A 26,361-nucleotide genomic window follows, 5' to 3' on the forward strand; every position below is an offset into this window, starting at 1 on the left:
CGTCCGTGAGCCTGTCCAGAGGAAATGGGAGGCCGGATTGAAAAGAGACCAACACTTTTAATTCCTGCTGAGCAATGCCTGGAGGGTGAATTACAACATGCAAAAGCAAAAGGAAATGGAACCGTTTGGTGGAGGTGGCACTGGGAAGAGGGAGGACCCTCCATGGAGAGGACTTTCTGATGCTGAGATGTGGCACCACATCCCGGTGCCCGTGCGGGAGCAGCTCCTTCTCCAACACCATTGCTGCTTGTTTGGTCATTTACAGTTTATTTCTCAAACTGTTCTGGGAATCTGTAAACACAGAGCCTGGCTCTGGAGCATCACCTCTGAAGTCTTTCTGTTCAAGGCAGGATCCAGCACTGGGCAGTTCTGGAACTTGTTGAGGCTGGTGGCAGGGGCAGAGGGGCAGATCTGTACCTGGCTGCTGCATGGTGTGGAAGGCAGAAGCAGCCCTTTCTCTCCCTCCCACCCACTGTCCCTGCAAGGCAGTGAAAAACAGCTGGAAGGCACTGGGTGCTGGGGAAAGCAGAAGGACCCTCATGTGGCCCCTAAGGGAAAAGGAGGGACTGGGTGGGTGTGGAGGGGGCCGGGGCATCAACAGGGCCAGGGGTGAGACATCTGCAGGGTGCAGACAGGGATTGACTCTTCCCCTGGGTCTTCTCCATGCTAGGGTTTCCCCACGGGACAGCTGCCATCCCTCCACCCCCCTTGGGCAGTGGGTTGGGTCATACATTCACATCTCTGTGCTTTTCAGTCACCTTTCTCTGAGTCTTTGCAATTGTGCAGAGACACTGCAGGGTTCTCTGTGGCAGGAGACCTCTGCAAAGTGGAAACTGCAGTTCTGGATGGGGAGGTTCCCTCTTCCAAAAAAGAGAGGGTTTGTTGTTGGGTTTGCAGCATGTTTTGCTGTTGTTGAGTTTGCAGCAGTTTTTCCTCTTCCTTCCCCAGCTCTGTTTGAATCCGCAGGGGCTCCTGAACCCTCTCTGTTGCTTCATCTGAGCTTTTGTCTGCTTCCCATGGCTCTTTGGCAGCATCTTCAGATGATCTTCAGGAACAGCTGGAGCCGGTGCTTCCCCATGCTCAGAGCTCACTTGTGAAATGCCCCTCCAGTCCAGGGGGAATTGCTTTTCCCCCTGAGGATCTCCAATAATCGCTGGGGGAGTAGAGGTCAGGAGGTCCCACACTGTGTAATTCCTGTGAGAGCATCAGGAGCTGCAGTGACCCGGAGTTGGGGACAGAGACCTGGGGACAGGGACCTCCATCTCCCGTGGGCTGTGGTGAGGAGATGCCACCACGCTCGGGCTGTTCCTCTGATCACTTCCAGTGCTGCAGGGAGCTCGGTCGGCTCATTAAAGGTTTGCTGGGCTAATTAGTAGGATACATCTCAGTAGGAAAACAGGGAAATCTGACAGTGCGGGGACCAGAGAGGCACGAGGTACCTGAGACAGTGCTCTGCAAAAGGCAAAGGGACAGGAGTCCATTAGGGACCTCAGTGGTGCCACAGCATTTCCATCAGAGCAGCAGTTACGGGGCTGCCGAAACCTCGGCAGTGCCGTGGGATTGTCCCAACTCTCCAACCACCAGTGGGCAGATGCACTGGGGGTTCCAGGGTGGCACTGAACCCCAGGGAAAGGAGCCTGGCCAGGAACTTGCACTTTTGCAGAAGCCTTTGGCCCCCAAAACAAGCCTGGGCTGAGTTTTTAGGGTGAGCCCATGGGCAGAAGTGTTCCCAGCTCAGACAAGGAGCAGTTGGAGCAGGGATGCCTGATTTCCCTAAGGGAACACGTGCCCTCTCACACCATCCCTGCCACTCACTGGAGCACCTGCCATGGCCAATAGCTGCTTTTTTCTGCCTGATTCAGACTAAGCCTGGAGCTTCAAAGCTTCCCAGCAATTTTGCCTCGCACTGATTCTCAAGTGTATAATCAAAACAATTTGGGGGCTGCTGGTCGGGTGCCAGGAGGCGGACAAAACTGCTGCTGTGAAAAGCCTTCCTGCCTGGGTTTTTGCAGAGGTTTGAAGCTCAAAAGCCTTGAGGAGTGTGGGAAGGGCTCTGGAGGAGCCAGGGAAGGCAGGGCTGGGCAGGGGTGCTCGTAGGTGGGGGAGCCTGGCAAAGCAGCTGAAACTGCCGATCAGCAAACGTACCTGTGGCTACTTGTTCTTCACTCCCTTCTGTTTCTGCCGGTAGATTTCCTCTGTGAAAGGCCTGTAGTTAGGAGGATGGGAATTTGGGGAGAGAGGGGACAGAGACAAAAGAGAGGGGCAAAAGAAGGGAGGAAGAATTAAAATCAAGATTACTGTGCACCCAGAAACTCTGTCCTTCACTGGTTGGCACAGCCTGACTATTCCTGTGCCATGGCAATCCTCATCTCAGTCTCTCTGGATTGTGGAGCAGCTACAAGCTGCTTCCACCAAGGACCATCCCTGTGCTGCATGGGACAAGGCTCAGCACACACTCAGACTCCCCTGCGTGCAGACCTTGCCACTCTGCATCTTCTCCTCCCTTGCAAACACAACAGACCTTTCACTGCTGCAGTACAACTGCTACTTCTGGGAATTATTCCAGTCTGTTCCATTCTCTGCTGCCAGGCTATTGTGGTGCAAAATATAAGAGAAGCCCATCCAAAGAACTACAAAAGGCGAGCACTTCTTGTAGGGACTCTTCAGAGGACACAATGAGTCCTCTCACTGCCTTCCTTATTGTTCTTCTACAGACAAAATCAGGCATCCGAAAGGAAAAAAGATCTCATTTTGATAAAAACAAACAAATGCACAAATGTTCCTAGAACTCAGCAAATAGTTCCAGAGCGGAATCTGCCCATTATCAAAACAATTGAAAAACAATCCTCTGTTTTTCTTCTTCCCCTGCTGAATTAATTGGAAAAAATCATCTCTACTTGTGCAGTTCTCCGAAACCTCGGGAGTTAAAGCTGGCAGAAATAATTAGAAGCTCTCCAGTTCTGCACAGCTACTCACCCCTCATACAGCATGGCGATTGTGTAGGAAATTGCCACTACAGCTGTCAGCAAAAGGCCAGCTGGGCTGGCGTGCCTGTTTTGAAAGAGAAGGAAAAGATCAGGTAAGTACATGGGCTTATGCAAGACCTGGCTGAGAAAGTGAAATGAGACGCTGGGCTCCATGAGAGCTCTCACTCATTAAACAGAAGCAAACAAAAGGGCTGGGTTTTTTTTTTTTGTGCTCAATGTTAACTGTCTCAGACAGATGTTACTTGGCAAAGACTCTTCCCCAGCCTATTTCGGTGACTTATTTTAAGTCTGATCCCTGCACGTCTCTGCTAGAAGAGCTTCTGCTTTGATGCTAAATCCTGAGATTATAGGGATGTTTAAGGGCTGAGCAGCTGCTGAAGTATGGCTGTGGCTCCCAGCCCGTGCTCTAAGGGAAGTGCCTGATGTCCCAGAAAGATGGGCCACCCAGGGTGCAGGGGACTCTTGGCAGAGAGAGCAGTGTATGACACCCTATAGATCAAAGTGGAGGCTGAGCCATCACAGGGATAGGGATGGAAAGGGATGGGAAGGTCCATGTCTACCCTTTGAAGGGTACTGGGGTGGGTGCTGCATCTGGGCTGGGTGCTGGGGGCTTGGTTCACCTCTAAACCCATTTCAAGATGTTTTAGAAATATGTTCTGTCACCTCCCAAGGCCCAGTGGAATGGTGTCCTCCAGCAAGATGTCACCAGGGACAGCACAGGAGACTGATGCCATCCACTGCTCTGCACTGTCTGGTTGTGGGCAAAGGTGATCAAGAACTGTGGATGCAATGGAGATGGCTGTGCCTTTTAGCACTGAGGCCAAAGATTTGGGACCAAAAATCCCCATCACCTTCTGCTCTAAAGACAGGTATCACAGAAACATAGATGAGCTGTGAGAATGAGATGAGGTTTAAAGTTCCTTCCAACCCAAACCATTCTGTGACTCGTGCTGCTGGGAAAACATTCCTACAGAGGAGGGACTGAGCTACCTAAACCTCATACTGGAGCCCTGCTCAGGTACCACTTGGCCTCATCACTTCCTGGAGAGGCACCCACTAATCTTCACCTTTTCACTGTTTTCATTTTGCAATAACTTTTCCCTCATTAGGAAGCTTCGGGCAACTTCTTCTTCTCCCAACCCCCTGTTATTACATGCTTAGTCATGTCTCCTCCTTGATTCCTATCAGAGAGAACAAATTTACATGATTGTTTGTTGACAGCAAGACCTCTAATTGCATCATTTGGCTGCAGCTCCGGCTCTGATTTATGCAGCCTGTTGCTGTGAGTTAGAACACTTCCCTACCAGAGACACACAAAGCTGTCCCTAAACAGTGAATGCTCCATTTGTCTTGCAGAAGAAATGAGGCTGCTGGATGCAGGTGATGAGCAGCATTTGGGTGAACTGTTTCTCTCCTCTTACAAGCTCAACCTACATACTGGGCGAGGACTCATCGTAGCAGTATCAATGATGAATCAGCCAGGAAGGTTTTGTGGTCCTGGCAGGGCTTTTTTTTGGGTAGGGAGTCTGTCCATCCCCAGCCTTGCTGCAGCTCCCCATGGTAAGTGGGTTGTTGCCCCACCTGATGCTTTTAAGGCTGGAATGAAGTCAGAGGGCACGCTGGTTTATGTGATGTGTTTATATGACCTTATGGATGAAAATAATCAATCCTTTGGGCTCTGACACCATGATGTGGAGTGTGATACATCACCAAGGGAGAACAAACATGCTCTGTGTTTTAGGTCTGACCAGAACCAGATGGCAAACACATTCCTCCCACTACCACAGAGCTGAGACTTCAGCTCTGGCTTCCAAGGGCAGACACCAACAACTTCTGCAAAGCCCTGGGACCTAAGGAGCTGTGACTCCCCCAAAAAACCTCAGCAACTGGAGGGTGTCCAGAGAAGGAAAATGGAGCTGGGGAAGGGTCTGGAGCACCAGGAGCAGCTGAGGGAGCTGGGGGGGCTCAGCCTGGAGAAAAGGAGGCTCAGGGGGAACCTTCTGGCTCTCTGCAACTCCCTGGCAGGAGGGGGGAGCCGGGGGGGGGGTTGGTCTTTGCTCCCACGGAAGAAGTGACAAGGGGAAATGGCCTCAAGTTGTGCCAGGGGAGGTTTAGATTGGATGTTAGGAAAAATTTCTTCCCCAAAAGGGCTGGCTAGCCCTGGCACAGGCTGTCCAGGGCAGTGATGGAGTTATCATCCCTGAAGGGATTTAAAAGCTGTGTAGATGGTGTAGATGTGGCACTTGGGGACATGGTTTAGTGGTGAACATGCCAGTGCTGGCTTAATGGTTGGACTCAATGATCTTAGAATGCTTTTCCAACCTAAATGATTCCATGATTCTGTGAACTGAGATCACAGGGAAGAGAAACAGCCAAAACCACCGTGAGAAGGGTTGTGCTGAGCTTCCCCCGGGCAGGCAGGCGGTGTCTTGGTGCCACTTTGCACAGCTCCAGCAATTTGTTAACAGCAATTATTTGTCATGCCTCACTGGCCTTAATGGTGGCAGCCTTTAACGAGAAAAAGAAGGCAATCACTGCTGCCTCGAGCTGCTTAGAGCTGCTTTTGCCCAGAATTGTGGTGGAAGACCAAACAATGTGCACCTGGTGAGAGTGGTGAGAAGGGATTCTGTGACAGAAACAGCTCAGGAGGGTTCTGTGGATTCTGCAAATGTTCTAGGAAGTAGTTGATGGTTGCTGATCTTAAAACAAATAAAACTCTCCTTGTAATGCCTCCTGGTCTAATTCCTCCTTCTGCTTTGCTGTGGGGGTCATGGTGTGGTATAGGGTGGGTCATCCTGCCCCAGGTCTGTCCCACTCTCCCCAGCAATATCCATGCTTCCATTGTGCTGCTGCCAGCCCTGTGGCCAACTATCCTGCCCAGGGCTGTCAGCAGTGAGCTCGCTCTGGCCCTTGTGCACCATTTCCCAGAATTTAGACCCCATCCAGTCCAGTGGCTCTGCCAGGAAGGGAAACAGCCTCATGCAACCAGCCCTGATGGCACCGGGGGTGATTTCAAGTGCAGAACGAACTGCAACAAGCTCAGTGGAGACAGGAGAAAAACCATCAGCTTTACTTATTACCAAGGGCTGCACACATGGCTGAAAAAATGACTAGAGAGTGGCAAAGCACTTCATTTTTTCCACCCAAGTAGAAGAGAGGTGGTCACAGTCAGGAGCACCAGTGCAAAATATCTAGTGATAACAGCCCACAACACTCCACAGGCTCCTGAAGTAACACAGCCGGGTGTTTTTCTCCTGGGCAAATAAATAAAATGTGATATTAAATGAAAACCACATCAAACTTGTTACACTGAATAGAGTATATTGCTCATTTGTTGCTAAATTACAGCCTATTCATTTCCTCCTAAGCAGGCTATTAAGCTGTGTTGTATCACATGAGAAGTGTTTCGGAAGTGTTATCACCGTGCAGTGGGGGAAAAGGGTGGCTTGGCTTGTTTTGCTTTTTTCAGAGTAATTACAGGGTCACACTGCTCCCCATATCAATGCCCTGCCCCTGCCGAGTGACACCCTGCACGAATTTGGCCCTGACTGTTGATTTTTCCACGTGCAGAGCCTGCCAAGGAACTCGTTCAGCTGCAGAGCATTTGCTGATGCCTCCTCTCCCCAGCACTTGCCCGCTATTTATTTTTCTACAACTAAAGCTGCAAGTCTTTTATGACAGCACAAGATTTTCCACGCACAAAAATAGCCAGGAGGCCAGAAGTCAGGGCATGTTGCACTTTCCCTGCCATTTAATTGCTGACTGCCATCATCAAGTGCCCCTTTGGCTCCCGGTGCAGCCTGGCACCTCATGCCCTGCCAAACACAGACCCCACACTCACCCTACAACAGGAGGTGTTTGTAGGGACATGTACTCACATGAGGGACCACCCCAGGTAGATGGCTGTGCTGCCCCAGTACATGGGGTTATCCAGGACGCTGAAGGGGAAGCTGGTCACTTTTGCCTCCATCAGGATGCCAAAGTAATCACCTAAGAGCAAACAGAGAGTTTTTGGTTGGTCTCCATGAAATTGGGAGCTTTTGGAACACTGGTACCCTCCCTGTGCCACAGGGCATCCCTGCCAGGGATGCAGAGCAAAGGGGTTTCACTGCTGACTTCCAGGCTGAGAAAACAGCAACAAATAAGTCACCTGTTTACTCTGTGCCTATCAGCTTTTCCGGGAATGGCTCTTTGCCTGTGAGGAAGGTTCCTGCATTGCAGTGAGGTTATGGCAGCCACATCCCTCATCAGGAGGCAGCTCTCGAGGACCCAAATGGTTAATTCTGGTTTTCTCATTTGAAAACTGCCCGTTGGATGCCACTTGACGAGGAAGTAAGTGCATAGGATCAAATCCATTTAATGGGAAAATAAGCCCAGCGCCCTGTAATGGTGTTTGGAGATGTTATAATCACGACAACCACCACCAAATGCCCTCATCCAGTGCCACCCTCATCTCGCAGTTCAGAGAATTTCTCAGAATTTCAGAAAATAGCACCTCTGCCTACAAAACACTCAATTATCGGCACGATGATGATGATGATAATAGGTGATTGTCATCTGTAATGAGGAAAGCTTTCAGAACTGTCAGAATCCAACCAGTTTCCCATCTACCTCAGAGCGATCCTTCCACCCTCCCGAAAGGAGCTTGGAAAAGGAATGACAGCAAGGAGATGTGCAGCTCGTGAGCAGCATTTCAGGTGGTGTGGGGGGTAAAGGGCCAGGATGCAGATCTTTGGTTGTGTTGGTCTTACAAGTGAGACCACAAAGCACCACATCTACAAGTGCTTTAAATCCCTCTGAGGATGATGATTCCACCACTGCCCTTGGGCAGCCTGTGCCAGGGCTGGACAGCCCTTTCGGTCCCTGTTCCATGTCCACTGTAACAACTCCCATGTTCCTCGTCCCCTGTACAAGACAAGCATTGATCCGTGAGGAGCAGTGCCGGTCCATCAGCCCAGGGCACTGCCACCACCCCGGGCTGTGCTCCCAGCTTTGCTGCCAGCCTGTTCCCTGACCTTGGGCAAGTCTCCTCCGTCCCTCCCGGTGCTATTGTGCACCGATCATAATATCAGTGCTTTCTTAGAGCACAGAGGGTGGTGAGGATTAATGTATGGTGAGAAAGTGCTCGCAAATCTAGATGAAAGGCATTACAGGAGAGCAAACTATTCAAGGTTATTATTATTACCTGGATCGCAGTGTAATTTCTTTGACCTCACATGGTGCTAAAACATTTATTTCTAAGGATAAACAGCCCCTGCCCAATTACACAATGCTTTTGGGCTTTAACTACAGGCCACTAAGTGAGATAATTGCCTTGTATTCATACTATATGTTCTCACAGTTACTTGGCAATACATCTCTGAGATTGTTCTGGTAGAAAGAACACATCACCCCCTGCCACAGCCCATTTCTGTGTTTTTTTATGTGTCAAAATGCTTCATTATCCTCTGCCCGCCCTTGCCTTTGGGCTGAACACCTCGCTCCCCAAATGGCACTGGGGAGGTTCACACAAAGCCCTGGGTCCATGGGACTGCAGGGGCTTCTCTGTGCCCCGCACTGGTGGGGCTGTGGGACCCTCCTGGCAGGCTCCCCACAAGCAGGAGCACACTGCTTGTGGCAGTTTTTCCAATGTAATCTCTGCCTCTAAACCTGCACAGTTCAATGAGCATGACCACCAGAGAGGTGGTTTATATGTTTTTATATTCACAGGAAAGGACTGTGTGTTGTTTTGCGCAGCATCAGCCTCAGCATCTCCTGAGCCTCAATTAAGCCCCAAAATCAGGAATCAGCTTCTTGTAAAGCTGAAGGACCTTGGCAGCTAATTGGAGGGTTTTTTTCTGCTGGACATCTGTATAACCATCTCACTGCACTTGGGATCACAGCAGTAAAAAGCCATTTGGTGCATTCTACAAGATGCCCCATGGTCCCTAGAGCCTGACCTAGGCTGAAAACCCACCTCCACTTCACTCTGGAGATCCATCAGCTTCTCCAAGCCCAGTAACAGACTTTGGTCAAGTCAGATTGACTTGAACTCTTGGTCAGTGCTGGAAGGAATAGAACTGGGGTACAAAACAGATGGGCTCAGGCAGGCAGAGCTGACTCTCTGTGCCCTTGGCCTCAGGATTTCCAAGTCCTTGTCACTGTTTTTTTGGGAAATGGGGCAAACAGTGAGGTGGAGGGTGCTGAAGTGATGCCCAAATCCCAGCATGGGCATGGCACAGACACAGGGCACCAGGAGAGGGATCTGCCAGGTAGACCTGCATCCAGCTGTTGCGAACAGAGGCTGAGGCTGGTGCTGCTGTTTGGGAGATGGGGTGGCACAGCAAGGCTTGCTGGAGAAGGGTGACTCACACGGCTCCCACTGCACCGTTTAGCGCACACTTCAGAGACAAAGTGTTCTGCAGCTGCTCCAAAGCTCAAATGTGCTGTAAAGAGGGAATCTAACAGGCAGCCCTGATGTGGTCCCTGTGCCCTCCCTGGTTCAGCCCTCACTGCTGTAGGAAAAGTGAAAAAGTAAGGGTCAAATCCTGTTCTGGTAATTTTCGAAGTGCTTGCGTGTCAGAGGTTCTCTCAAAACTTCTCTTGAGCTCAGCTATCAATAGTGAGAAGCAGCTGGATGCCCCTTGTTGCCAAAACAGTGCAGCCCTTTGCTACCTGCAGTCCTTGCTCCTCCTGCAGCGCCAGCGCAGCACTAAAATCCTGCATGCAGGAGGATGTTGGAAATAAAGTCCCAAGTGAGTCCTGAGCAAGAGAATATCCCATGTGAGATCCTCAGAGACCTGTAAACCCCTTGTCTTCCCCATGGCTGGTTAAGAAACCACGCTGAGGGGCATTCTCCAATAAGAGTTTGCTGACTTGGACTCAGACTCAACAAGGAAGCTGTTACTGGTCCAAGGATGGATGTTCCATGGGGCTCCAGCTGGGCCCATGCCTCGTGCAGAGGTCCCAAAACAGCCTGGCTGCACTAGCATGTGGTCTTGTGAAGTCCCCACCCCGACTCAGCTCTGCCCTGTTACCTGCCATGCACTGCTGGTAGAGGGAGCTGGTCCCTGCTGCCTCATGTGAGGCTTGGAGCCGGGCAGTCTCAGCCCGGGACACTCCAGGGAGAGCCCTCCCGGCAGAGTGGATGGAGCAGAAATGCCCCATATGGACAACTAACACCCATCCCTTCCCTGCCCCGGGGGACACAGAGGCAGGGGACAGGGCCCCTCTCACGGCTTACGCTGAGCCTGACTCACTTGTTTGCTTTCTCCCAGCAGTTCAAGTCCACTGGATCCTCCTGGTCGGATGAATCAGGCTTTACGTAAACAACTCCAGACCTGGCTGAACTTCAGGAGCATTCAAGCAGCTCTTGCTGGCGGGTGCTCCTGTGCCCAGCCTCTCTGGACATGTCTCCACAGGCACAGCATCACTGTGGGAGGCTGCAGGTGATTTTGGAGGATGCTGGTGCCCGGTAGCTGAGGGACAGGGGTGTGATACAGGGCTGCACATGAAGGGTGAGGGGACGCATTCAGGAGTGCTGAGCTCTATTTCTGGCAGCAGGATTTTGGCCAACTCAACACATTTCTTTGCAACTCCACTTGAAACCAGGAAGGCTTATTACGTCCCTCTCTTCTTCCTAGCGACGCCACAGGAGCTAATTGAATTTGGTTTGTAAAGCACTTGCAAAAGCACAGCCTAAATGCGGTGTCAGAGCTGGGGCTGTGATTATTTCAGCCAGCGGGAGCTGCCCCTTTCCTTGGATATTTATTGTTCCTGTCTCTACTTTATTTTTATGAATTCCACACATACTGGCATGTTTTTAAAGCCAACAACGCTAACAGAATTACTCTCTAAATGTGAAAGCAGGCGCAGTGGAAAATGCCTTCTGCCATAAAGTGGCAGATAAAAGGATCTGTCAACGAACATTCAGGTTTATTGCAGAGGGAAGAGCAAATCAGATCCTGCCTTGGCACGTGTGACAAGCAGGTGGGTGCTCAGAGCAAGGCTGCTGGACAGTTCACACCCACTGTGCCAGTGCTGCTCATGGGGTCTTGCCCTTGCACCTTTTCTGGAGGGTGTTTGAACTGGCAGACGATCAGCTGTGCCCCAAACTTTCAAGCTTAACACTGAAGGTGATGGGACTTGCTGTACAAAACCACTGCACCATGTGAGGTAACAGCATGGTTAGATCATGCTTTGCATCATAAAGCCCTGAAGGCAAGGACAAGGGAATTCCTACAGGACTCTGCCCTAGCAAGAGATCCCTGCAAGGATTAAATGCACTTTCTGGCTAAGCTGTTGGATTTTTAGTGCTTACCTAGGAAAGTCCCGGTGAATCCCAGTGCTAAGAAGCTGGAGATGACAAACAAGGTCCCCACAGCCAAGATGGCCACGCCTGAGTAATAGGTCCAGTGGCAGTCCCAGCCTTCCAGCTTTGGCTGGCTCTTCATGGCTTCTGTAAAGCTGTTGGAGAGACAACAAGGGCCATTAAAAACAGCAACTCATTAACAACATGACCCACCTCTCCCTGAGAGATGGAGCTTTGGGAGAGAATGCTGCTGAGGAGGTCCCTTCTCTGGATCCCTTTTCCCACCTGGACCTACTCAGCCTTCCAACAGCAGAAGCAAGGAGCCAAAGCCTATGAGCAGCCAGGGTTTGACCTGGGGCAGCTATTTCTACTCACAACCCTTGCTCACTCCTGGAAATACCAAGCCCCCTGACTTGTGATATCAACACCTTTGTCTCGTTCACCAAATCCCAGCTTTCATCGTGACTGGGAGCTCTGGGACAGACGCCTTTGCGAATGCCAGAGGCTGCGATGGCTCGGCACAGGACTCGAAGGGTTGGGAACAATCGGCTGGATTATCTCGTGCTCCCACCCCCGTTCCCCTCCATCAAAATATTTTGCAGTGTTCATGTGTTAGCCACGTGCCCAGGAGTGATTCACGGCTGCAGCCTGACAGTCAGGGGGAGGATTGGAACGGCGAAAGGAAAATACGAGAGACAAGGCGTTTTCAAGTGCGAACACGGCTCCTCCGTTCCAGGCTGGCTCAGGCATTTCGGGTCTGACCTTCCAAACACTCCTTTGTGATTGGAATAACGGTGACCCCTCCCTTCAGCCCCTTGAACTCTGCCCAGAGCCGGGCTTGGCAGGCTCAGCATCGCACATGGCTCCGACACAAACGCACGGTGACAAAGGAGACAATGCCGTGATTAAAAAAACACCATTAATAACAGCGAGAGGAGATAACAGACCCGCAGAGCTCTACGCGGTGTTTCTCCACATGTTGTTGACACATGAGGTAGGAAACTTTGAGCCTTTTTTTAATGAGAACCCTGGAGGCTGAAATTCAAGTGGAATAACAGCTATCCCATGCCTCTGGCCACTGCTGCCTGTGAGTGGCGGGCCAGTAGTGCTGCTCCTGCCTGCGGTCCCGGGCTCCTCGGCTGGAAAGTGCTTCCATGGTGCTATCTGCAGGGCTTGGGATAGTTTTTTTTCCCTGATGTCCCTCTTCTCTAAGCACTGCAAATTCCTGGATTTTTTCTCTGTTGCCCAAATAAAAACTGAGAGAGACAGCCAGTCCTGCCTTCACGGCTGATGGAAAGGCAGCTGGAAATCTTTTGAAGGCTCAAATGATGGTAAGTTCAAAGCACCAAGAAAGTCCAGGATAATATTTAAACTCTGTGGTTTAGGGACCTGATGATATTTTTTGTTCTCTTTGGGGCTTGTTTCTACCAGACTTTCCATTGTTGAGAGGTTTTTAGGACTCCAGAGCAAGACATTTGATCTTCGGTTTGGACTGAAGCAAGGAAACAAAACATGGAATAAATGTAACATGCCTGGGAGTGAGCAAGAACACATCTTGGTGATTTACACTCTGGAAATTACAGAGAAATTCCCTTTTCCACGGAGCCAAGCATAGGCAGAGGACGACAGCGTGGCCCCAGGTGATGTAATGGTGTCCCCAGGCTGGCCCTCCTCCAGCACCCAGCACAGCTCCTTGCAATCACCAGGCTCACACTGGCTTAGCTTAAAATCATTTTTGATGGGAAGACACAAATCTGGCTGCACTGTGAAGCAACAGCAGCTGCACACCCCTTTGCATCATTTCCCCAGTGTTTATTTTTAAATGACACAAGTCTCCTCTAAGAAGAAGCCAAAAAAATCCATGTCCCTGATAGCAGCACTGCCTGGGTTTGGGAGGAAAGCAATCCCCCTGCAGGGATGTGTCTGTCTGCCTGAGGAGTCCTGGCCTGCCTGTGCACTCACAGCACACTGTGACATCCCTGGGGATGCTCTGGAGCTCTTTGGTCACACAGAGGAGGATGCTAATGCCTTTCACAGCAGTGGGGTTTGGCTCCACGTCCGGCCAGGACCTCTCCAGAGGGTAGCAGCACTGGGAAGTATCTCAGAGCAATCAAAAGTCACTGCTGCTGATCCCTGGGGAGGCAGGTGCCGAGCTGGAATCTGCCTGGATCCCAGGCCCTGGCGAAGAGATGCCAGAGTACAGAGAGACACAGTGAGAACACAGCCCTCAGAGGCTTCTTGCTCTGGATAAGCTGGACTCACACTGTCTCACATCCTTGAGGCTCCTCTATCTGATGCTGGTGACTCGACTCTGTCTTGGAACACGGAACAAAAGTGGCTTCAAGAGCATGAACTGGTTGACTGAGAATCAGCACTGGAAGTTTTGTAACCAGCACATGGTATGGTTTGTTTTGGCAAAGCTGTCTCCCCTGCTCCAGATGATCACATCCTTCCTTTCCATGGTCGGATAGGCCTGCATTAGTTATTCTCATCAGCATGTCTCACTCGGTTCCCTGCTGTTTGGCTTACAGCTAGAGAAGGAGGTGTTTGCACGGAGATAATGGACTGCCTTTCCCTCTAGGAATGGTTTATATCTTCCTAAACACACTCTCTATTTGCATTAAACATGATGCGCTCAGGAGTTTTCAGAATTGGTAAATAAACCTTTTAAGCATTTAGGGTGCTGGGCCATGACAAGCAGCACAGAGTTGTCAATTATTCCAGCATCTACAACTGCTCCTTGATGGTGAGGGAGCCTCCCTGGCTATGTTTCTCCCTCCCTGGTAGGGACAGACAAGGTTTGGGGCATTTCCCTTGTTAGAGCACCAGTTGTGCAGCCAGTCCCTTCCTTCATGTGCCTCTAAGTCACGTTTGTTACAGCATTTATTTCTGGCTGCACAACAAGGCAGTGGCGCAGCTCAGCACCCAAGAGGACATCAATTAAATCCATGCTTTGTCCCAGTACCTGGAATTGCTTTATGTGCCGAGCAGAGCGATTGCCATGGTGAGGAGCATCCATCCCTCGTACCAGCACAGGGGAGGGGCGGGGGGCTGCGACCTACTTTGATCACAGACCTGGCTGCTGTCGTGAGGATGGCTGCCACCAGGGAGGGGCCTGGAATGTGCCCACAGCTTTGGAAGAGAGAAACTGGGGAAATGGGGCATCCCCTGACATCTTCCCATGCTTGTCAGTGTGAAGCATGACACCAGAGCCACACACTCTCCACCAGCTGGGAGAAGCTCAAATCCATCAACTCTGCTCTGGCCAAACTGGCAGATATGGCCAATTCCTGGCAGGATGGGAGCAGCCAGGGAAGCGGGCATTGTTCTGCCCGCACTTCCCAAAACAGACAGGCACTTGCTCAGGCACAGCCACTACATTGCTGCTCCATGGGAATCATAGACTGGTTTGGGTTGGAAGGGACCTTAAAGATCATCCAGTTGCACCCCCCTGCCATGGGCAGGGACACCTTCCACTAGACCAGATTGCTCCAAGCCCTGTCCAACCTGGCCTTGGACACTTCCAGGGATGGGGCAGCCACAGTGGCTCTGGGCAACCTGTGTTTCCCCATAAAACACTTCCTCATAAAAGATTTCTTCCTTATATCTAGTCTGAATCTCTTGTCTTCCCATTTACCACATAATAAACCCTATGAACTGGAAAACCACTCAAAATGGTTCTGAAATGTGGGGATGGGCAAGTTATGCTGGTGGGATCCCAAGAAGACAGTGGGGAGCGAAGGAAATCGGCAGCAGATCCTCTGACTGGGACACTGACAGGACCCACAGCCAGGTTTGCATACACAGGCACTGATTTATTCAACCAGAAAACTTAACAAACCAAGCCCAAAACACATCCCCAAAGGTCACATAAAGAAGAAAGCCTGGAAACATTGTACTAAGAGAGAAGCTGAGCTTTTTAGGTCTTGCTGGGGGCCTCTCTCGGTGGCCCCCAGCAAATGTATTTTGTCATCCCTCTCCTGCAAAGGAGGACAAAGACCTCATCCAGCAAACTGGGTCGCTGCGGGGAGCAGCCCAGCAGTGCTTCCTTGCATGATCCCAAAAATCAGCCTGGAAACTGGGGCTAGCAAGAGCAATTGGGGCAGAATTGGGCCAGGGGCCAGCAGGCAGCAAGGAAGCAGCGGTGGTGCAGGCGACCAGGATTTCAGTGACAACAGCCACCACTGCAAGGTGCCACAGTCACCGTGCAGGATTTCGGTTCATCCCCACACCTGAGGTTTTGTTCCTCTCAGCTAAAGGAGGCAATGGGGATAAAAACCACCCGGTAGTGCCCAGCAGCACACGCTGCAACAAAAGATCTTGTTCATTTGAAAACAGCAACCTCCACAACACTGAAATCGTCCTGCCGATACCACCGGCAATTGTCAGCCCAGCCATCATCTTCACAGCTTCTTTTGCCAATAATGACTTTGCTTTTCTGACAGCACTGGTGTGCGTGTGTTATTTCGGTCAGCCGGGGGCTGTGGCAGCTTCTCCCCCCGCCTCACATCTCAGCTGCCTGGTTTCCTCATGCGGATGCCGTGGGCAGGAGGTGCCATCGGCCGCCCGGGGCTTTTCCCGAGCAGCCATCAGAGATTGCCGGCGGCGTGGCTCGGAGGGGCATCAGCTCCAGCAGGTGAAGCTCGATTCCCATCATCAAATTTGGTCATTTCTGCACACAGGGCCACGTGGTTCTGGGATTGATGCAGTTTACGGCAGGCTCATTCATGGGAGGCACTACCTGGCAATGACAAACAGCCCCTTTCCTGGGCAAAACCCCATCCCAAGGTGGATTTATTTTCCTGGAAGTGTCACCTTCAAGTGAGAAATCCACACAGGAGGCAATAGGTACAGGACTTCATGCCAACAAGCAGTGTGGTACCACTGAACATGTTGCCAGTGGCACTGCCTCTTTGCGATTTATTCCCACTGAGACATCACAGCCCTGGGTACCCCAACCCCCTGCAACCCCCTGTCAGGGTGTGCACATGGGTGCTGCCTTTAAGCTCAAGGAAACGTCCCAAGACCTGAAGCTCAGAAGTTCCCATGTACCTGCCCTGAGGTGGGCAGTGTGTCAATGTGTGCCAAAAGCAGCACTGAAGGGCTCAGAGGCAGCACCAGCAACTAATTATAGAGCTGATGCAGGGAAAGATATCAACAAGGTGGTGAGGGAAGAGAGACCGAGACTGGATGCGAGTCTGGAGGACAGTGAAGGTTGTCACGTCCCATGTCACACAGATAACAGTCACAAACCGCCGGGCCAGCGCACGTGGTGCAGATGGTTCAGAAGTTCAGGAATTGTTTTCACAGATAAGAGCCTCAGCGATGGAAGTTCCCTGCTTCTTGCAGAAAGAAAAGGCTGTAATGAAAATAATCATTGCACCAACGCAATTAGGGATGCTTGTCTTGTGCACTTGACTAGGCAGGTCCCACCTGGTCACAGGTCACTCCAAATTGCAAGCCAAGATTGCAAGCTGATAATGAAGCTCAGAGCTGGGAAGCACCTAATTGCTTAACTGAGCACAAAGATATCCCTCTTCTTACACGCAAGGCATCCCTTTGGAGCCAAATTGTCATGAGAGCATCATGTCCAGCTGTGGACAGGACCATGGCACAGACCCCGTGTGGGGTGGGCGGTGAAGCAGCCACACAGCCCAGCTCCCGGGTGCTGTCAGTCGAAATTCCAACCCACTCCCGAAGTTTCTGTCTGCTCTGCCCTCCCCTCTTCCGCCCCCAGCCTGGAGCCTTTCAAAAATTCAGTCGTGAAAAGGAAGCAGGTTTTTAAAACCAAAAGAGACATCCCCTGGGCTCCTCATCGCTCCCTGGCAGCCCCCACCCACGTAACAAGTCCCCAGAGGAGGCAGAGAGGAGTTTTAAAGGCTGGATTACAGCACTGGGGGTGGAGGGACCCCCGAGGCTGCCTTTTTGCTCTCTATCAGCAGCCTGCATGCTCTGCACGAGCAATCCCGGCCATTATGTGAAGCACAGCTTCCATGGGGCTGAGGAGCAGCAAACCTGCTCCCACCAGCACACCCAGTACAAGTGACTCAGAGAATAAAATGAAGGGAAAAACAAAATAGCAAGAGCGGGTGAGACGTGTCCCTTGCAGTGTCCCTGGGCACTGAGATGACGGTGCCCGTGTGGTGCAAAACCCCTCTGGTCAGCTGAATCCCACTTTGCACCTGGCTGGTATCTTCATGCAAGTGCCTTAAGGGACAGGATGAATCCTTCCCAGGAAGCAAAAGCTCTCCAGGCTCGAGCAGTAAGCCTTGGAGGGCTCGCTGGGCTGGGAATGAAGGCAGCAGGTCTCCCAGGTGTGTTTTGGGATAACTCCAGAAGTTGCTGCTCTGATGATCCCCCTGAAACTGTCCCATTACTCCCCCAGTTAAGAGCTTGCCTTGCTTGAACAGCCTCCAAAGCCTGCTAGCCATCACTCAGGCCAACTTCAGTGCCAAGAAAAGGCGAGAGAATAACCCAAATATGTCGAAACATCTGGGCAAAATCAACTTCCCATTGCAGTGATCTGAAAGGCTTTGGCCCATTGTGGTGGGCTGGTATCTCATCTGTGTTCTGCTAGGGGTGAGCTGCCCCATCTTTTCTCCTCCAAAACTAAGGTCCAGACGGGGCTTTTCCAGCCCCCTGAATTGATCTTGTTTCTTCAAGGCCCGACTGCTGTGCTGTGCAGGCAGAGCCAAACTCAGTGAGTCTACAGGCTCATGACAGAGCAGAGCCAGTGATGCCAGCCCTGGTGGGGCTCTGAGGGCTCTACAGGGGGAATGTGGGACATAGTGCTGGGACAGACGAGGCCCCTTTGGCTCTCCCAGCAGTTCCCAGTCAGTGTCTTGTCAGTGACCCAGCAAGCCTCACTGACCCAGGAGCCAGCAGGAATGGAGACTGTCCTTCCATCACCCATGGTTTTAATTAAAGGCAGGGACAAGGCTTTGCATTGCTTCCCAGACAACAAATGACTATGTAATTTGTGCAAGAGACTGTTGAGACATTCCACAGCAAAATCCAAGCCCTCTGTGTCACTGAGACATCAGCAGCACACACACATGCCCTCTGAATTGCCTGCATTCGATTACAGACCTGTTCACTGCAAGCTTTCTTACAGTTTCTGCAATCAGCAGTAGCTGGGACAAACACAGAAGGGCAAGGGCAGGTCCTGGTGTCATTTCCAGGAAGGCATAGCTCTTAAATACATGTGCAAATTCCAACCAGAGATCTCTGCGCCTGGGAAATTACCCAGAGTACTAAACAACCCATTAGCTCTGACCCTGGTATAATTGAATCTGGGAATTTAGTGAGTCTGTCTCGACTAACAGCAGTGAAGATAAAGCCTACCAGATCACAGATAAATTGCTGGCATTGAGGAAATCTTCTGCAGTAAAACCTCTCTGCTGCACTGGGAACGCTAAAGGACGTATTCCCACGGTGTACGGTGTATCAGCCATACAATACTATTAGCAAGCCCAGGTAGTGTTTAGAGATGGCAGATAAGAGTTTCAAGAGACTGTTTGCTAAGTGCACAGGTAATCCTGCTCTTCTGCACAGGAAACTGAGGCTTCTTAAAAGCAGCTTTAATTTTGTTTATGATTTTTATGAGAAAATTAAAAAAATCCTGCTGTTACATATGATCCATCCTGTGCAAACAGCCCTCCTGTCAGCTGGGCTGCTCACAGGGGAGAGGAAACATCCCCAGGGAGCAGAGCAAGGAAACCTGTGACGCTCAGTCGCTGGTGAAACCGATGGGTTTGGCCATCCTGCCACATCCCTTGTCTTTATTACAAACCCTGGAATAAATCTGCTGCTGGCTGGAGTTATCCAACCATGGAAAAGCAATGCACTGGGGCTGGATTCGGCACTGCAGAGCGAATATCCCTCATCCCCCCCACTCTATCAGGGCATTTCTTTCCATGGATACAGGCCAGCAGGGTGAGTTCCTTACCAGTGGCTCCGCACACAGTTCAGCAGCAGGATCACGGCGCCCAGGCAGTAACAGGCAGCATGTGCAGAGCCGAAGACTCGGCTGAACACTCGTGTTTTGTGCTCCAATCTGGCCACCTGGAGAGACAACAGAAAAAAAAGTGGGTGGTTGGGGGTGCCTGGCACATGCTGCCCCAGGAGCCCAAATCCCACAGCCTTGGCCTCACATGTTGGGGACATTTTGTCTGTGTGGCTTTGTGCAAGAAGCAAGTGGAGGCCACTGATGGGACATGCCTTGAACCAAGCCTGGGGATGAAAGCTCCTTCTCCTTCTCCTACCCAAGCCAGACCCTGCTTGCATTGCATATGCCCTTGTACACCAGGTCAGCCAGCAGCATCAAGGCATGGGCTGATGGAAAAAAATAAAAAAACCCACCCTACACATTAGTTTTGGGGAATATGACGCTTGGCATTCAACAAGGCTTAGAGTATTGCTAAGAAGGAAAACGGATCCCTGAGGGGATGCACCACAGGGAGACCCAGCTCTCATTTTCTGGGATGTATCACCTCCTATGTCCAGTCTCGGTCTCAGGGATCACACCTGACCCCGGGAAGAACCCTTCGCTGTGCACATCCAGAAAATTTGCAAGTGTTCCCTCAAGCTTGCCCAAGACAAGATCTGCCAGCCTTGCCCAGAGAACTGCTTCCATTTGTACCAGCCGAACCAGCCTGGCCTTCATTAGCACTCAGCAACTGTAGCCATTAGGGCTCATCTGCCCTCCTCACCCATCCCAGTGCAGCAGTGACAGCCTGGGACCCACATGTACACAGGCAGCATCCCTGAGGAGGCATTAACCTCCCTTACAGCACACTCTTCCCTGGCTGCAAGGTTCAGCTCTGTGTTCTGCAGATGCTGATGGGCCCCTGCCCAAACCACCCCACAGATGAGGAAGTGCCCTCTAACCCCAGGAGGCTGCTGCACGCAGGTGGCTGGAGCTGCTCCCAAAATCCGCAGGACCAGATCCACCCCAGCCACCAAATCCAGGCCCTGCACTCCCAGCTGATAAAAATCCTTACAAATACTTTGCTCTCTGCCTTTCCTGTACCCCTTGGAAAGCTGTCACTATATTTATCGCCCCTCTTAGGCTCCATTTTCAGGTGCCAAGCCGGAGGTTTGGATCAGACATCAGACCCAAAATTCCAGCCAAGGAGAGCACACCTGGGCAACGAAGCAGGAAGTGGGAGTCAGCAGAACATCTCGGCACCAATTTGCTTCTCAGACACGGCTGGCACTTGATTAGTTTCAAATGCACTTCACTCCCTCGCATGGAGCCTGGGCAGCTTTTGGGGGCACCTGCAACCCAGCTCTTCATCTACTCTGAACGCATTTGGTAATTTATTGGCTCAATTTGAGCAGAAAAAGGCAGCTTTGCAGGTCTCGCTTTCTTCCCAGGCTGCTGCAGAAGCACAAAGTGCTGCTGGTGGAGGGGGACTGATGGCTTCAGGAGGGGGGAACGATGAAAACCTCTGATAAGCAGGGCACTGATTTCACATGCTGAGAGCTGATTCAATTAGTTATGCAATGATTGCTCCGAAATTACAAATCCACTCATGACAGAGAGAGCTGCTTCACTGCCTTTTTCTGGCTGGTATAAATAGTTTGTATTCTAAATTGAATTTAAAACACAGTGCGTCATGCTGCTGCTAAAATCGGAGCTGCTGTTTGAGCGCTGAGAGAGTAGGAAAAAGAAATATAGGGTGAGTTACCACCTTTGGAAAGTAAAAAGAAGTGACCATACAGGTGATGGAGTCACAGATGGAAAAATGCAGCCACGTGCCAGTTATCTGTACCAACTTCCTAATTCCCTGGAAATTATTCTGGCAGCGTTTGCATGGATGGCAGCTCCTGGCTCACTCAAGAGAGCTTTGCAGAGCATCACAGTGGCGGCAGAGCTGGAGCTGAAGGAGAAGGCAGAGCTGCTGGGATCAAAGAGCCTGTGTGCTGCTGGGAGCCCTCAAGGTGGTCACTGTAATTGCCCTCACCTTTGGAAAGGCACATCTGGGCAGCCAGGGCGAGGGGACGCTTTTCCGAGCCCTTCCGGCAGCAGCTGCCTCGGCTGCGATGGGATTGCTCCCAGCACAGCCCAGTCTGTGCTGCATCACACAGCTGGGACTGAGCCGCCAACTCTTATTTAGCTGTCACAGCCTTCAGATGGGACTCTGGGCTCCTTTCCGAGCCCACACAGGAGTCATCCCAAGCAAAGCTGGTGCGGAGCTGGAAGCAGCGGCACCCACTGCGCCCCGCGGCGATATTTCAGTGGCAATTAATTAGTTCCGGTTCTGGTTCTATTCCCTGAACAACTAATTAGTTCTGGCTTGGTTCTAATTTTCTAATTTTAGTCATTTCGAGCTAATATTAGCTCCTGATCGACCCACGGCTACGCAGCTGCCTTAATGGTTTTATAAAATCATGAACCGACATGTTATTATTTACTGCGTGACGGATGCAAAATGCTTCCAGCAGCTTCCATGGCTGTTGTGTGGGACAGAGCAGCGCTGAGACCGTTCCCGCTGTGCTCTTTGCCCTCCCAGCCAAGGCTGGCACTGTGCTGCCCATGGGTAAGCACAGCACTGGGGAGAAAAGTCCCACACCATAGCTGTGTGTCCTGGCGAGGTAGGGAAAGAAGCCTTTTCATTTTTCTTCCAAGTTTGGAAAGGGAGTTAATACGAGGTTTCCTGACTCACCCAAGGGTCAAAGCAATAGAAAAAAATTTCTTTTCCAAAGCTCCCAGCCCTCTGCTTTCACTTTAGGATACTTGGTGAGTGCTGTAAGTCATTTTTTTAATGTTTCCCCCAATGCTCATTATTGAAATAAATCAGCAAGCGGATGTGGCTGCAAAGCTGGGGATGCTCTTGGGTCCCATGTTCTGCCTTTGGCAGGCCATTCCGGGGGCAGGCTCAGCTGGCTGATGTTCCCAGGGAATTGCTTCCTTCCAGACGTAAATTCGGGGATGATTTCTACGTAACCAATCCCAGCCATCTCCCCAACCACCCGGGCAAGTGCGTAAACAAAAATGAAAGCTCCAGCACGCATTCCCAGTGCCTGCCTGGATGGAAAATGGAAATGCTCTGAGTTTCCTTTTCTTTTTTTTTCGGGCTGGCAAACCATCCCGAGGCACCTTGGGAAAGGCCACAAATAACCACTCGAAAAGCAATTTCATCCCATGAACCTGCCTCTGCAGTGATCAACGGGAAATGCTCTTTCCAGCTCCGTGTGCATGGCAGACCACGGCCTCTCATTAATATTTAGTATTTGTTTGAAGGAAATTGATTCTTTTTGTCTGCCATCCAGGGAACCTGGCTTTGGAACACACTACATTTTAATTGCTCAGTCCCAGCTCTGAATTAGAGCCTTTGTGCTCTTCCATGTGATTCCACTGCTATATCTGGCTCGCCCCAGAAATGGGCAACGAAACCAGATAACCCAAAGGCTCAGGACAAAGGGACATTTTGCATCTCGATGCAAATCAGTCATTTTATGTCCTCACACTGCCCTATTGCCATGGCATCCGAAGAAAACCGAGCAGGAGCTAGTGAATTTAGCCTTGCTGGGAGGCTGGGATGGATTAGCAGCTCCCTTCAACCAAGGAAAACTGAGGCACTGAGGGGTTAAGGCCAGTGCCTGCTTCCCAGCTCTCCCAGGAGCAGGGTAGAGGGGATGTGCAAAATCCTGGGTCTATCTGGGGAGATGCTCTGCGCACTTCTAGGGATGCTCCAGCCCTGGTCAAATTGTTGGCATAAAAATATTCATTGTCCAAGTATGGGTCAGAGAGCACCTCCCGCGGGGGAAGATGTGCCCCAGTTGGCTCACAACATGCTGAATGGGCAGGAAACTTGATATTACCCTGATTTCACCTACGAGGACCAGAGGCACCGACCTGTTCCTGTCATTAAAAATCCATTTTTGCTTTCTGATTCGCTGTAATCCCTCATTAAAGCATAGCAACATTCTCTTCTCTCTGCTATCCACTGCTTGGATGCTGGAAAACCGCCCTGCTTGCAGCTATTACATTTACCCAAAAGATAGACCTGAGCACCCAGACCGTGGCTCTGGTGCTCCCAGGAGCAGGCAGGGAAGCAGAGCGAGCTGGAATGGAAATGCAAGCACCAGGGCTGGCTGACCTTTGCCAAATGCCAGAGGAGCCAGCCCTTCTTGCTGTCCCAAGTGACCATGAAGGAAATGAGTGTGGCCTGACCTTACCCCTCCTAACGAAGTGTGCTCAAGCCCTGCTGCAGCCAGCAGCGCTCAGTGCAGGCAATCCACTGCCAAAGTGATGTAGGGAAGCACCTACAGTTGAACACCATGACTGAAAGCTCCAGCCCGGGCTCCTGTGGCCACTGAAGGCCAATGTCTGAGTGCTTGTGCCCCTCCCAGGTGAGAAAAACTCTATATTTCCAGGAGGTTGCAAACCTTAGGAGAGACTGGGGGGGGGAAACTGCAGGACTGGTCCTGGGGAGGATAGCGCATGGCAACCCTGAGGGGTGTGGGGGGGCTGCTCCTGCAGCTCCCCTGCACAGCAGTGAGCCCCTAGCACAGGAAAAACACCAGCCAAGGCTGGCATGTGCCCATGTGCAGGCTCATCCGAAACATCGGCACACTCCGGCACCAGGCACCGGCACGGGCTTTCCGAAGGCATGTGCAGAAAATGCCCGGGGGACTGGCGTGCCACTGGCAGCAGGAACATGATTAGTAGAAGCTCTGGGCAGCGAAGGCAGGAGAAAAAGAACAGAACAAACCACGGTTTTAATTTGTACAAGCTGGTAATTATAGTTGCTATCTGTCTGAAATCTCTATTGAGTTTATTTAAATATGTTCTCCGTGAAGGCCATTCAGACAGGAATTATCAAGGTGTTGCAGCAGAGGAGATAATGCCATGCAGTTTTCAACAGATCAAGGGCTGATTAGGAGGAATTAATTAGCTGCTTAAACAGTCCTTGACTCGCTGCAGCAATTAGCCGTCACCTCCCTGCAGTCACGTTCCCGGCGCAGCAGTGCTGGCAACACAAAGCACAGAACTGCCTTCCCCGTGCTGCCCATGAGCACCAGGACAGCCCCATATGGAAACATGGCCCTGGGAAGGGGTCCTAAACCCACAAGGGCTTTAAACCCGGCCCATGGGCAGGGCCTGGCAGACAGGTAATGGTGTGCTGGGCTGTGGTGACCACCATGCACCCACATTGCTGGTCAGTGACTACCAACACAGGGCACATTATGGTGTCTTCCCTCCTCCAGCCTTTAGCAGGCCAGTCCCTCCAGCATTCCTCATCCACCACCTCTTCTATACTATGAACCACCAGTTCTCAGCTGTGCTTCTCCACTTGGGCCAGCAGATTATTCAGCAGTCTTTAACCCACATGCCATCGCTTGCAATCCCTTTGGCAGGATGGCAGCATCACCTCTGCCCATGTGAGCTGTCCCCCAGCCTCCCCAAAGCCCTCATCCCACCCATCCCTCTGTCCTGCCACAGCACTGCTTGCAGTCCCTTGCTGCTCACCCCCATTATTCCCAGCACAGCCCGTGGCACAGGATGCATCCACAAGGCACAAGTGAGGTGGGCACTGGCTCCAGGCCTGGCTGGGAGTGGGTGCCACAGGGTAAGCACTAAATCATGGAAAACCAACATTGCAGAGCTGCAGGCTGAGCTCTCCCAACTGCACTTTCCAGGAGGAGAGGCTGGCACTTGGGGTGACCATGAGACCACCATGAGACTACAAGTCCCTCCTGCCAGCACAGCGCCCAGAGGGAGGTGGTCACAGGCTGTCAGCTCCTGTCAGTACCCCAATGGGCTCCACTTTGTTTAGCTGCTTCCTGCCTGCACCAGGAAAAACTGCAGCAGCTCTGGACTACCTGATCCAGAGACTGAGTTATTTCTCTGAAGGTTTCTCAGGGCACAGGCTCTCCATTACAGAGAGTCATGAGATGGTAATGCAGCCTGAAAGCTTTTTAGCAAGTGATTAAAGCTCTGCGAAGTTCCCCCACCAAGTACTGGAGCAGCAGCTTCCAGTTCATGCAATTAAAACACTAAAGTGATATGAGAAGAGACAGGCACCGTCTTACCACAGTTTCACGTGGACTGTGAGGCAAAGCAGGTCAGAGACTGTGCCCACGCAGCTTGTAAAGGCTTTTTCATCGTAATGCCCAAGGAAAAGATGCACCCAGAGATGGTTTGATGATGAGCAACAGGCGCTGGGGACAACAGGTGACAGCCTGTGCCCATGCACGAGGAGCCAGAGCAGGGCAGGGACTCCTGGCAGAGACTGGAGGCTCTGGGCAGAGGCTTTGAGGGCAGAGACCTCACAGGTTGTCCCAAGAGATGGGGATGGGCCAGCTCAGCCACAAAAGGTCTCCCCAGGATACTGTACCAGCTCGTTTTTCCCCTCTCCCATTTCCCCACTGGTGCATGGCAGTAACAGCTGCCGAGCAGCAAGGCTTAGCTCATCCGTGTCTGCCAAGGGTTTTCAGTTTGGAAAGGAAAGCGTCGATTTGACGCAAGGAAGATTTTTCCATTGCCTTTCACGGGCTCTGGATGGGGCGTTTGTTGTTCATTCCAGCCAAAAGAAACAGGAGCAGGGTTTTGGAGAGACAAGGCGGTGTGTGGACTGGCTGTGCAAGGACACTGCGGTGTGGAACAGCCAGCTGGAACGGTGGGGCTGCACACCCAGGTGACAAAGAGGGAAAAGCCACACGTTTGCAGGCTCTCACAGTGGAACAGTTGGTTTGGAACACACGAAGTGCTTCAAAAAAATGGAGACCATCCTAGGGGCTGAAGAAGAGAACTAGCTACAAGCAGAAAGCAGGGGCAAGCTCCTCTCCAAAACCAAGGGACTGGCTGTGGAGCTGCAGTGCTGAGACAAACCAGCGTGACAAACCTCACTGCCTTTAAAGCCCATCACGCAAACCAGCAAGTTAAGGGGATGAAACACAAGCTGGAGTGCCTCTTCTAGTGACTCTTTTCCAATGAATACTGCTGCCGAGGGGGTCAACAGGGTTCAGTCTGAGCACTTTGACACAGGGAGAAGAGTAAAGTGACTCCACTTCTTTAAAAGTGGAAAGATATTACAGAAACCCAGCCTGCCTCCACTAGGTTTAGCCTAAAAA

The 26,361-nt window shown here is 51.4% G+C and overlaps 1 protein-coding gene across 3 annotated transcripts in view; it reads right to left on the reverse strand.

Annotated features, from left to right (window-relative positions):
* Positions 1-37: 37 nt before the first annotated feature.
* PEMT (phosphatidylethanolamine N-methyltransferase) overlaps positions 38-26,361 on the reverse strand; it is a 41,197-nt gene continuing 14,873 nt past the window's right edge. For 2 of the 3 annotated variants that reach the window (XM_064673293.1, XM_064673295.1), the window contains exons 3-8: positions 19,226-19,341; positions 11,287-11,432; positions 6,866-6,977; positions 2,977-3,051; positions 2,146-2,206; positions 38-1,452 (exon numbers count right to left, since the gene is read on the reverse strand). In XM_064673293.1, the coding sequence (XP_064529363.1) occupies positions 2,152-2,206; positions 2,977-3,051; positions 6,866-6,977; positions 11,287-11,432; positions 19,226-19,341 (504 nt within the window). In that variant the 3' untranslated portion in view covers positions 38-1,452; positions 2,146-2,151. Of the gene's footprint in view, positions 1,453-2,145; positions 2,207-2,976; positions 3,052-6,861; positions 6,978-11,286; positions 11,433-19,225; positions 19,342-26,361 lie in introns of those variants that run through there. The other variant, XM_064673294.1, reaches the window with a different exon arrangement.

Source organism: Pseudopipra pipra, chromosome 16, assembly GCF_036250125.1.
Source record: "Pseudopipra pipra isolate bDixPip1 chromosome 16, bDixPip1.hap1, whole genome shotgun sequence".
NCBI classification, from domain to species: Eukaryota; Metazoa; Chordata; class Aves; order Passeriformes; family Pipridae; genus Pseudopipra; species Pseudopipra pipra.